Source organism: Zootoca vivipara, chromosome 14 (assembly GCF_963506605.1).
Source record: "Zootoca vivipara chromosome 14, rZooViv1.1, whole genome shotgun sequence".
Classification (NCBI taxonomy): Eukaryota; Metazoa; Chordata; class Lepidosauria; order Squamata; family Lacertidae; genus Zootoca; species Zootoca vivipara.
This window is the reverse complement of record NC_083289.1, coordinates 30,607,742-30,620,649: the sequence shown is the minus strand read 5'-3', so window position 1 is coordinate 30,620,649 and position 12,908 is coordinate 30,607,742. Positions and strand designations below refer to the sequence as shown.

The following is a 12,908-nucleotide window of genomic DNA, read 5'->3' as shown; positions in this document are numbered from 1 at the left end:
TGGGGGGTGAAGCCTTTTGGTTCTCTGTCTATCATGAACATCCAACTATTCTGTTTTCTTTAAGTCAGTATTGTTTTCAATCTTCAAATCCAGCTATTACAAGTTCATTTCCCTTTTCATGCAAAAAGTCCATAAGATGTTTCCAATCCTTAATAAATGTCAATACTGATTTTTCTCTAATTAAACGCATTAGCTTTGCCACCTCAGCTGTCCATTAATTTTTATCAACCATTCCTCCATAGTAGGTAGGGCTGTATCTTAAAATAATTAAGCGCTAACACGGCTGTGGGAGAAGACACAAACATTTATTTGAGAGTGCCCAGAGCATCACAGCTACTCACCTGAGCCTTTGCCCCAGCCTGTTTTCACCAGGACCTCATACTTGTACAGCCCGTTCTTCCCACAGAAAGGGATCACCCCTGCGCGGTTGATGTCGATCAAGTCCAGTTTGTGCACAATCACAGCCGCCACCGAGTATGTCACAAAACAGATGGCGCAAGTTAGCAGAACAATGTAGTTCAAACCTGGGCCTGGAGGCTGAGCAAAACATAAAGCATATATATATGTGTGTGTGTGTGTGCATGCGGTTTCCTTCCCTGTAGCAATTTATAGGTTACTTTGAGGAGCAAGGCAGCTCTCTCACACAATGACAGATTAAAAATACAATCACTATATAAAGTTAGTTATTCCATGTAATGTATATACAGCTTGATTATAAGAAAAAAAGGGGGGGAAGGGGGGAGGGAATCAAAACAACAGAAGTATCAATATAAGGATCAATATAGAAAAAGTTCAAAGCAGCTGTTTGAAAGAGTTAATAAGCCTTAGACTTGACTCACAGGCCGAATGAACTGCACAGAATGAAGGGGGACAAAAAGGCTTGCACCAAAAGCTGTCAGATGCTGGGTTAAGCACACAGCCTTGTCAGGGGTGGCCCCCTCCAAGGGAGCCATGCCTTCAGTCTTCCAGTGCCCCTCCTGCTCGTTGAAATATTGGCACAAGGAACTGTACAGGCCCAGGGTCACTTCCACGGCAGTCCAGGCGAAGTGGTTCGTGATGTTCAAGTAATATTCCCTCGCAGGGTTGCTGGTGCTAAGGGAGAGAAAGAAAGAAAGAAACAGTAAGGAAGGACTGGTTGTAGAGGAACACTTGACCTGGGCTTGTGGGGAGCATAGCTGCCAAGTTTTCCCTTTTCTCGTGAGGAAGACTATTCAGCATAAGGGAAAATCCCTTAAAAAAAGGAATAACTTGGCAGCTATGGTGGGGAGACTTTGGTTCGTGGTTCAGCCACACATCTTCAATCCAGGCAGATGAATCAGAGTACAGTGGTACCTCGGTTTAAGTACCTAATTGGTTCCGGGGAGCCATCCGCTCCCCGAAAACTACTTAAACCAAGCGCCGATAGCGTGCGTGCGTGAAGCGCCGGAAGAGCGCTTCTGCGCATGCCGCACAGATAGCTTCTGCGCATGTGCTCGGATCACTTCTGCACATGCGCGTGCCGGGGAACCCGGAAGTAAACACTTCCAGGTCTGTGGAGTACTCAAACCGAGAGTACTCAAACCGCAGCGAACGTAAACTGAGGTATGACTGTAGTGGCATCTCTGCATTCAAGGCATGGATTTAAGTGAGGAGAGACATCCATCCACCTCCTGCTATGTCCACTAGCGTCAGCCACTAGGCTAGATTCTTCCAGACCTCACCCACAGCAAGCTCTTTCCCTGCCTGGGAGCTCATTGTGGGCTCTCCTGCGTAACTGCAGAGGCGTCACTTACTCAGGGGAGACAAAGAAGGTGTAGTGCCGGTGGTCACCCTGGGGCATCCTGGTCATATCCTCCAGATGGATCTTCTTGGAGGCTGTGCAGTTGTGCTGGTGAGTCTCAGGTGAGTGGAAGAGACAGACAGCAATGAACGGCTCCTGCTCACTGGACACATAACGGTCTTGTTGGGAGGAGGAGAGGAAAGACAGGGTCAGAAAACAACTAGATGGGGGAGCCACAAGCAAAAGAGATTGTGCAATAGAGCTCTTATTCATATAGGATTGAGACAGATGATAGATAAAAGGTAAAGGTAAAGGGACCCCTGACCATTAGGTCCAGTCGTGTCCAACTCTGGGGTTGCGGCGCTCATCTCACGTTATTGGCCGAGGGAGCCTGCATGTGACCAGCATGACAAAGCCGCTTCTGGCGAACCAGAGCAGCACATGGAAACACCGTTTACCTTCCCACTGTAGCAGTACCTATTTATCTACTTGCACTTTGACGTGCTTTCGAACTGCTAGGTTGGCAGGAGCTGGGAGTGAGCAACGGGAGCTCACCCCGTCACGGGGATTCGAACCGCCGACCTATCGGCAAGCCCTAGGCTCTGTGGTTTAACCCACAGTGCCACCCGCGTCCCTAGATGATAGATAGATGTAATTTAAGTTGAGTAGTTAACGAGCAGTCATTGTGCACATTCATAAGGCCTCCTGAGGAATGTGCACATTATCTCTCCATGGAGAGGGAATTGTGCACATTTCCTGGTCAGTATACACAATCTCCTTGGGGAACATGCATAGGTTGACTGAATTATGTAAATTCTCCAGGCAATATGCATAACCTCCCAACAGGCTATTAGGAATGTGCATATCAAGACAGCACTCTGGGCAATATGCACTTTCTCTGGTCAGTATCCATGGTCTCCCAGAAGCAGAAGATCCAAGGAATATGTAAAATAGTTGTCTGCTATGCTGCACATTAACCACTCAATTTACATAACCATATCCATATATATCTACAGTATACACACACACACACTTCCAGACAGGTATTAAGGGATGGGTGCTCCCCAGGCATGCAAGTTTTTAGCACGATCCACTTTACTTGCTTGCTTGCTTATTTATTTATTTCCGCTTGCCCTCAGAGCCCAGGGCAAGGTACATCAAACATGGAACAAAGTCCAGTAATCTCACCACACCGGCCTATTCTCACTGGAGGAAGGACAGGAGAAATGCATACACAACAGACATGGTTAAAATTCTGGGTCCATGTAGCAACTTTGTGGGAGCCACAAAAACCCCACACTTACCATTTACAACACTGAAGGTGACCTGGAAATACAACCCTGCTTCTGCATTGTCATCCTCCACCATGACCACTGCAGTCCCCGAACTCCTTTCCTCAATCATGACCGCCGTCATGGTGATGTTCTTCTCTCCGGGGTCCAAGACCATCACGGCGATGGCCTTCTCGGGATCCAGGCTCCCCACTGGTATCTCTGTCCCGTTGTTGTCCTGGAACTCCATGGACGCCACCTCGGAGGAGACGGTGTAGTTGGTGATGAAGCCGAAGGGGAAAGGGTTGTAGTCCACCCGGATCATGACTTGGACAATGTCTGTCAGGTCGGAGAATGTGGCGTTGAAAGCTAGGGGGATGGAGAACTGGCAGTCGGGGTGCTCCTCGTAGCAGAGGAGGCCCAGTGGGCCGGACCGCTTGCCCTTGGCCGTGATGTTGCTTCCCGCCAGCTCCAGGGGCTCCTCGTTGAGGACTCTGGACTTCATCAGGATGCGCATCAGGTCGGTGGAGAGGGCGTACGCCTGGGAGGCCACCTGCACGGGGCTCTGGCCATTGCACGTTTCCCGAGGCTCAGTCTCCTGGGAGACGGTGTTGACGAGGTGGATCAAGTCCCCTGCAAAGGAGCCAGGGAAAGGTTAGTGTAGTCCTTACTGAGGATGGAAGTTCAATTAATTAAATCCGGGGTGGGGAACCTCAGGCCTTGGTCGCCAAATGTGGCCCTCCAGGCATCTCTGCCTGTTCCCTCTCCAGGCTACACCTATCATTGGCCCTGATCCACACTTTCTGCAGGTGCTTTTGACTAGCTGGAATGTGTTTCTGGACACTGATAATGCCTCTTGCTTGCCTGGATGCAAAATTGAAAGGTAGCGCTCTTTCTCTCTCTCTGTGTGTGTGTTTTGCCTGTGCAGAAACCTTTGACGGGGGGTCAGGGAAGACTCACACCTCCAACAATAAATGGTACCCTTTAACTGACTTTGTTAAGAAAGTCAGGCATGGTTTCTGCCCTCCTTCGACCCATGGAACATATGGAGAGACATATTCATTTGATTGCCCTTCTTGGAACATCTAAAACTACAAACATCAACTGCTGTTTTTCTTTTTTTCCTGTACAACTACTAAGCTCTGTTTTCCTTGTATGTTTTATTACTTGAAATGAAAAATCAATTTAAAAAAGAAGCCTCTGATTTTTGCTAGAATTTAAGTCTAGTGTAGAAAAATAAGAGTCTGATCCACAGCTCCACTCACTTTTCTCCCTAGCCCCATCCAACACTGGCATGTGGTCCCCAGAAGAGTGGCCATGAGGGAATGTGACCTCCAAGCTGAAAAAGATCCCTCACCCTTGAATTAAGCACTGTGTTGATCATCCAACCACAAATTAAACCTCCTGCCCTCCCAGTTATGTTTGATGCTGAGGATGACCATAAGCAAAGATGCTGGAACTCAATCCTGATGGAAGGTAAAGAAATGCAGAGAAGCCAACAGTGTTCAGCAGAAATCTAGATGGACCCTTTTTTTACACCTGAAGCTTGAATACTGATCCCACTGGGTTTCCCTTAGGATACCATGAACTGCATAATGACACGGAATATTGCATTCCACACTCAAATTCACAGAGAAAGGAATTACAGTGGTACCTTGGTTTATGAACACAATTGGTTCCAGAAGTCTGTTCATAAACTGAAGCGTTCATAAACTGAAGCGAACTTTCCCATTGAAAGTAATGGAAAGTGAATTAATCAGTTCCAGATGGGTCCGCGTAAACTGAAAATTCGTAAACCGAGGTGTTCATAAACCGAGGTTCCACTGTATGAATAAAGGCGGCTGTATTCCTAACGAATGTGAGGTTTTTTGTTTGCTGAAGAAAAGTGTAAAAAGTTTTTTACTCCCTTACCTCTCACTTCAAGGGAAACTATGTGCTGTTCCCTTGGTTTCTCAACAATGGCTTTCAAAATTGAAGATCTGCTATGCATTTTTTGTTTTAAAGCAAATTGATTTGGGGATTTATTAACATAGGAACACAGGAGGTGGGCTTAAACCCAGGCATTGCTCCATCAAACTCCATATTGTCTACACTGACTAGCAGCAGCTGTGCAGGGTTCCAGAAAGGGAGTTTCCCCCCAGTTCTACCTGGAGATGCTATTGGGGATCAAATCTGGGACCTTCTGTATGCAAAGCAGATGCTTTGCCACTGAGCTAGCCCTTCCCAGGTACTAAAATTCCCATCTTTTACAGCTGTGCTGGTTGAGGTTGGTGTGAGTTGTAGTCCAAAACATCTGGAGGATGCGGGATTGGGGAAGGCTGCTTCAAAAATGAACTTTCCTGCGCACTCACCCATGATGTTGAGGATGTTGTCTGCGATGGTTGTTGGGGTCATGGTCCCTTGCATGGTCTCTCCCTGCAGAATGGCCATCATGTCTCTCAGCTTCTTCAAGGTCTTGGTCAGGCAAGCTTGGCAAACAAACTCCTTGTGGGCTACCTGTGAATTCAAGACGCAAGTTAATTGACCTTATATGTTGAGCCATCAAGTTGCCAGTCCTCATGCGAGCATAAGATCTGGCTTCTGCAAATGGCAAGCTCCCACACAACAGTTTCCAGGCATGCACTGCTATCTTGGACACCAAACACTAGCAAATGCACTCACAGGGGCTGAGAAACCCCAGGCCATGGGAGAACCATGGACACCATTGCGTGACTTGGAGGAGAGGTGGGATATAAATCTAACAAACAAATAAACTTGGTGTCCTTCAGATGTTTTGGACCAACAATCCCAGTATCTTATGGCTATGCTAGCTGGGGCTGATGGGAGTTGTGGTGCAACTCCCTTTAGCCCCAGCCCCCCCTCCCACTTGCTCCCTATGCCCAAGAGGCAGAGCAATGCAATGCCACCTACCGTACACTGAGCCAGGGCAGCGGCGATTTGCTGGATGTCATCCACAGTGGTCACATTAAGAGAAATCAGAGTTTCTGTAATGTTCCTCCGTGTCCAGGCCCGGAGATGATCTTCATGTTTGGTTTCTGGTTTCAAACGCATGGAGCACTCATACTTACATCGGGGGTGAAAAGAAAAGTATGTGAACTAGACTCTTAAGCCGGTTCTTATGAGAGCCTATGTAGTGTACTGGTTAGGGTCAGACTAGGACCTGGGAGAGAGCAGGGTTCCAATCCCCACTCAGCCATGAATGAAGCTCACTGGGTGACATTGGGCCAGTCACTGCCTCTCAGACTAACCTACCTCACAGGGTTGTTATGGGGTTTAAATGAGGAGAGGGGGAATCATGGATTAGCATCCCTGAGCTCCTTGGAGAAAATGATGGGATAGAAATGCAATCAATGAATGAATAAACAAGCCATGGGCTCTCTCTTTCAGTGTTAAGCAAGGAGGGAAACCTTTCCATTTCCATGGGGTAAGTAGCCATTGGGAGAGGAAAACATGTGGAGTAAGGGAATCTCACAGATAAACTGGTCCAATAATAATAATAATAATAATAATAATAATAATAATAATAATAATAATGTATTTATACCCTGCCCATCTGACTGGGTTTCCCCAGCCACTCTGGGCGGCTTCCAAGAGAAAAATGAAATAAAATAATCTATTAAACATTAAAAGCCTCCCTGAACAGGGCTGCCTTCAGATGTCTTCTAAAAATCTGGTAGCTGTTTTTCTCTTTGACATCTGATGGGAGGGCGTTCCACAGGGCGGGCGCCACTACCGAGAAGGCCCTCTGCCTGGTTCCCTTCAACGTGGCTTCTCGCAACGAGGGAACCGCCTGAAGGCCCTCGGTACTGGACCTCAGTGTCCGGGCAGGACGATGGGGGTGGAGATGCTCCTTCAGGTATACTGGACCGAGGCCACTTAGGCTTCCTGTACTAATAGTAACACCTTGAATGTTACCCAGTAGCAAACTGTCAACCAGCGTGCATTTCTGAGCACAGGTGTCATATGCTGACAGGGTCTCACTGCTGTCAGAATCATGTTGAATCTACTAATAATGCCTACCTACATACCTAACAAATGTCCCGCACTATCATTCCACCCAGCCACCAAACAGGTGTTGCTTCATACCTCATTTAAGATGGTGATGAGAGCCAAGGAATATTCAATGACCTGTTGGGGATCACTCTGTTTCACCAGGCCCTGCAGCACCACCTCGGTCTGGTTGTAAAGCCACTGGGGAAGGCTGTGGAATCCTTCCGGAGCGCTGGGCAGCGTGATAGCCATGGAGCTGGGAAGGAAAACAACCTCTCAGTGTCATGCAAAAATTCACCACACATAGAAAAATAGATGGGCAAGAGGGGCTTTGAGTCTAATAATAATAATAATAATAATAATAATAATAATAATAATAATAATTATTATTATTATTATTATTATTATTTTATACCCGGCCCTTCTGACTGGGTTTCCCCAGCCACTCTGGGCGGCTTCCAAGAGAAAAATGAAATAAAATAATCTATTAAACATTAAAAGCCTCCCTGAACAGGGCTGCCTTCAGGACTGCCTCCGGGCTCAGGGTGGCTAACAACCACTATAAAATGTCAACCAAAAGCAACTTAAAAACAACGTAAAATACACATCAATATAGCATCACCAGGGCAACTGGCCAAGTTAGTCCTGCTAAGGCCAGCAAGGAGACCAGGGAAAATTTTGATGTGGGGACCCAGAAGGTTTCTTCATTAAAAAGGAAAGGGATGATAGATCAGGCTAAATTGAAGGCCAGGCAGAATAACTCTGCTTACAGGCCCTGCAAAAGGAGATCAAGTCCTGCAGGGCCCTAGTCTCATGGGACAAAGCATTCCACCAGGTCGGTGCCATCACTGAAAAGGCTCTGGCCCTTGTGGAGGATAGTCTGGCTTCTTTAGGGCCTGGAACCCTTAAGCTGTTACTATTTGTGGACCTGAGGGTCCTCTGCAGGGCATACCAGGAGAGGGGGTCCTGTAAGTACGAGGGTCCTAGGCCGCATAGCTTTCTATCTGCAGTATTATATTTTAAATATGGGACAGTGTTTTTTGTTTTTGTTTTCCAAAGGGGAACACTGCAAACTTTGTGTGAAGATTCCTTGTGGTTTAGGGAGATGGAGTACTTCATATGGTGTTTTGCATTCTTCAATCCCTAGTTCTTTTCTTGAGGTGCACAAATGCTAAAGAGAAAGACACACCCTCCCACTCAGGCTCCTCACAGGTTTTCCTCTCCACATTAAAGCCTTGTTGTGATGGATCAGCTCGGCTTCCCCAGAATTGTTCTAAGAAAGGAGCAGGGGCGTGTGATACCAGCATAGGAAGCAGGCATCTCATTTAAGATGAATGTTGCATTGCTCTGTTTCCAATTTGTCCCCGGCAGAAGCCCATTCATCACCACGAAGCTGTTTGTTACTGATGAGGAAAGGGTGCTGAATCCTTTCTCGAGACAAACAAATTGGACAGAGCTTACAGACACAGCCTCTCCCCTTGATTTATAAACCAACAAACTTGCATTTCAGAGAGTATTGATCTCCCACCTGCCACCCATATTATCTCGAAAGAGCTGTAAACTTGGGCAAACCCTTGTCATCAGCCTTTCCCCAACTCCAAAGCATCTGAAGGGCACTGCAAAGGAAATGTTCTGTTACATAAAAATGTAACTCATGCTCCTAAGTTTGCTAGGGCACCATGAGGTTAACTTGTTAAGCCTGGCCAGAGGTCAGTCTGGAAGTGGCACCCTGTCTGGGAATTAAGTGTCTGCAGCTGGGAATTAAGACCCTAATACTTCCCTGAGGTTTTATAGGTTGGTAGATTAGAGACCTAGGGACCCAGGTGGCGCTGTGGGTTAAACCACAGAGTCTAGGGCTTGCTGATCAGAAGGTTGGCGGTTCGAATCCCTGCGACGGGGTGAGCTCCCGTTGCTCAGTCCCAGCTCCTGCCCACCTAGCAGTTCGAAAGCACATCAAAGTGCAAGTAGATAAATAGGGACCGCTCCGGTGGGAAGGTAAACGGTGTTTCCGTGCGCTGCTCTGGTTCACCAGAAGCAGCTTTGTCATGCTGGCCACATGACCCGGAAGCTGCTCTGTGGACAAACACCGGCTCCCTCGGCCTATAGAGCGAGATGAGCGCCGCAACCCCAGAGTCGGACACGACTGGACCTGATGGTCAGGGGCCCCTTTACCTTTACCTTAGATTAGAAAACCAGATGACCAGATCAAAGTGTGATCTCAGGATACAAAGGAAACACACCTATTGCTATAATAATAGATAACTGGCTTTAGCTTGAGGGTTTTTAACTAGAGAAAGGGAAAGCAGAGTGTGTCTGACTCTTTAGCTGAGGTGCTATGAACAGAGGCTAAATTGGGTAAGGCTGATGCCAACTCACCCTAAACTTGGAAGTCTCCAGGCTCTTGGAAACCCCTCTACAGACCTACAGGAAATTCTTTCCCAGGGATGTGGTAAGTACTCAAATAAAAACTGCTGAACATTTTGTACTAACCCATGCAAGTTTGGACTGATCCTTGAAATAGGTTAAGACTATTTCCAAGCAAACAGGACTGGATGGGGGCATCCCTTATTATGCAAAGGGGGGAACTGGTAGCAGCAGGCTCACCTGTTGCTGGACCAGTCTGCCCATCTGGCTGCAGACAAAGAAATGACAAGCATTTGGAGGCGATTGAGGAAACAGTAGGGTTTGTGGGTCTTTAGGAGTGCTCATATGGGTTTTTGATGTCAGCAGAGCAGTATTTGTTCGTCTTCTGTAAAATGAATACTGTTTTGGAAAGGAAATGCCCTTCTATGTGGAGATTTTTGTCCTAGCCATCACCTGTATTGAATTTGACATTGCTTTAACTGTCTTTAATGTGTTCAACAGTTTTAAATGTGTTTCCACTGCATTGTGGAATTGCTTCAAGATGCTCCAGTGGAAGTGAGCCACAAATTAAACGACAGCAACAATCATCACCTGTTGAAAGCCACAACGGTTGCTCCCAGCTGGTCCTGCACCAGCACCGAGACAGACACCAGGGAGCCTCCCTCTTGGAATCCAGGGGGCAGGAAGGCAGAATGTTCGGAATGGCTGCCTTTATATACCCAGAATTCCTCACAGTGGCCAGTTCGGCAGCGGGCAGCAAGCAGTGTGTATACCAAGGGGGTGTCTTCATCCTCCGTATCTCTCCAGCCTGCCAGCCAAATGCACAAAGTAGATATAGGGTGACTACAGAAGGTAGATCAGGATTAACTGGGTAATTTGCAATGGGTTGCTTCCAATATTAGAGTAGACCCATTGAAAATAGTGGCCACAACTAACGTAAGGCCACTAATTTCAACAGGTCTGATCAGAGGAGAACTTAGCTGATACAACCCAACAGCTTTATTTATTTATAACAAATATTCATAAACTGTCCACTCATATGCAACACCAACATGGTGTTCAGCAGGTACAATATAAACGTTTAAGATACCATAAAGACATAATACGGAATAGTCATTAAAAAATGGCAGGCTCATCTTAGGAAAATATGAACAACTGAATAAGACTGTTGGCATAAAATGTATTCAAGAGACACTTGAAAGTGAGCAGCAAGGATGCCTGCCAAATTTCTGTGATGTAGGTGACACTGAGAATGCGCAACTCCTAGCTGACACCTTTTGGGCTTCTGAAACATGAACTAATGACACTACTGTTGGTGACCAGCATGGCTTCCAGTTGTTCAACAAAATGACTTTTCCCACCTGAATTAAGGTGCTGAAATGAAGAGCCCTTACAGGGTTGTTGGGAGAGGGAAATAGGGAGGAGGAATATGTAGGCCACCTTGAGCTCCCTGGAGGGAAGCTGGGATATAAAAGTAATAAATAATCCTTGGATAAAGGGTGGCATATAAATTTAATAAACAAACAAAAGAATAATAAAAATGGCCCAAGACACACTCAGAGGTACCTGTTCTATAGGCCCCATAGCCAAAGACTAGCTTTAAGAACCAATAAGTTCAATCATCTGTCTAAGGCAGGCATAGGCAACCTTGGCTCTTCAGATGTTTTGGAACTACAACTCCCATGATCCCTAGCTAACAGGGCCAGTGGTCAGGGATAATGGGAATTGTAGTTCCAAAACACCTGGAGAGCCAAGGTTGCCTATGCCTGATCTAAGGCATGGGCAACCTTTAGCCCTGCAGATGCTGCAGAGCTACAACTCTCATCTCCCCTAGCCATTGGCTACACTGAGGCTGATGGGAACTGTAGTTTAGCAACATCTGGAGAACCAAAAGTTCTCCACACCTAGTCTATCTAATACACTACACTGTCCCTCCTATTTCTTTTAGGGATCTATCAAAACAAGCATAATTTGCTGTCAGGTATGTATTTTGAAGCCAGTGTTGGACATATTCTTGCACTCTGGTCTCACCTGTACATTCAAAATGAATCTTGGCAGTCAATGCTTGGATAGGTCCCATTGGAGACAACCAGCAGGACCCCCCAAATGGTGGCTGGTTTGGAAACAGGTCGATGGAGGCAAAGCCTTCCTCCCCTGTGGCCAGGTCTGTAATGTGCAGAGTGAAGGTATAGCCCTCGCCGTCCTTCAGAGCCCCTGGCCTCAGGACCAGGTTCATTCCTCTGCTGCCGGTGGAGGTGGTCGTTCTGTCCAAGGCCAGAGTCTTATTTTTGAAGCTGTGTGCTGACCATCTCTACACAGACAAAAGAGGCGCAGAAAAAGACCAAGAAAAGTTTCAACTTTTGTCATGTAGAAATTTAAAAAGGAATTTCTAATGTTTTCAGACTGAGTTTGCGTGTGTGTGTGTGTGTGTGTGTGTAGAGGAAAGTTACTTTCAAAGTCCGGCCAAAGTTTTAGATGATCACTCAGCTCCATTCCCAGACATTTGGGCCAAGGAGAACAGGCAGGAGCCCAAACTGTCTGCTGGGAATACTTCCACCGTGGGATCCAGCTTGAATCTCCTGCATTACATCACCTTCCAACTATTTTTTTAGAGGGAACAGGAGAACACGGGTGGGGGTGAGACTGAAGAGTCCCAGGACCTCTGCAGGGCCCCATCACTTGGTTTAAAGCAGGCTTCCCTAACTTGGTACCCTCCAGATGCTGCGGACTACAACTCCCATCAGCCCCAGTCAGCAAAGCCAATGGTCAAGGATGATGGGAGTTGCAGTTCAACTGCAACTTGAAACTGGATCTGACAGAGACTCAAAGGCCTGTTCTCTGTGAGAATCATGGTCTCTACTTGACGAGGAAGCAGGATCTCTTGGGAGCTTTTGTTTCTTGTCGCTTTAAATGTTTATAGACCACACTTCCATAGAAACACAGCAAAGTGGTATACAGAATACAAAATTGAAGTAAGATAAATTAAAACCTCAGTAAATACTGGTTGGTTAAAAGAAAGTCACATGGCAAAGGCCTGTGTGAATGATACAGTTTATAGGAAGTGTCTGAAAGAAGGCAGGGATGATTCCTGATAAACATCAATCAGCAGTGAGTTCCACAGGGCAGGGCCCACCACACTAAAGGCTTGATCCCTGGTAAAGGCTGTCTAAATCTCAGGGACTTCTCAGAGTGCTACATCAGGTGTGGCATAAGGAATTCAGTGAGAACTTCCATCTCATGCTCAGCCTGTATATAAGTGTAAATAAAATCTGATTATCACAGAAACTCCATAAAGTCTTCAGTGGCCACCAATCCAAGGAATCCAAACCCATGAAAAGTGTTCGGACCTTGGAAAACCTCTCACTGCCTAGAGATTGGGTTGTGCTTAACAACACAGGCCACATTCACAACAGAACATTTAAAGCACCGTGATGTCGCTTTAAACAGCTATGGCTTCCCCCCTCCCAAAGATTTTGGGAGCTGTATGGTGTGAAAGTGTGAAAAGTGGGTAGAGAAAAACTTTT

General features: G+C 46.5%; 1 protein-coding gene across 1 annotated transcript in view; it reads right to left on the bottom strand.

The window, feature by feature from the left end:
- PKD1 (polycystin 1, transient receptor potential channel interacting) overlaps positions 1–12,908 on the bottom strand; it is a 109,299-nt gene that overhangs the window by 22,113 nt on the left and 74,278 nt on the right. Inside the window, exons 18-26 of the mRNA XM_060282945.1 lie at positions 11,416–11,695; positions 9,976–10,192; positions 7,117–7,276; positions 5,941–6,093; positions 5,382–5,526; positions 3,064–3,663; positions 1,773–1,938; positions 840–1,092; positions 342–537 (exon numbers count right to left, since the gene is read on the bottom strand). Coding sequence (XP_060138928.1) covers positions 342–537; positions 840–1,092; positions 1,773–1,938; positions 3,064–3,663; positions 5,382–5,526; positions 5,941–6,093; positions 7,117–7,276; positions 9,976–10,192; positions 11,416–11,695 — 2,170 coding nt within the window. The remainder of the gene's footprint in view (positions 1–341; positions 538–839; positions 1,093–1,772; positions 1,939–3,063; positions 3,664–5,381; positions 5,527–5,940; positions 6,094–7,116; positions 7,277–9,975; positions 10,193–11,415; positions 11,696–12,908) is intronic.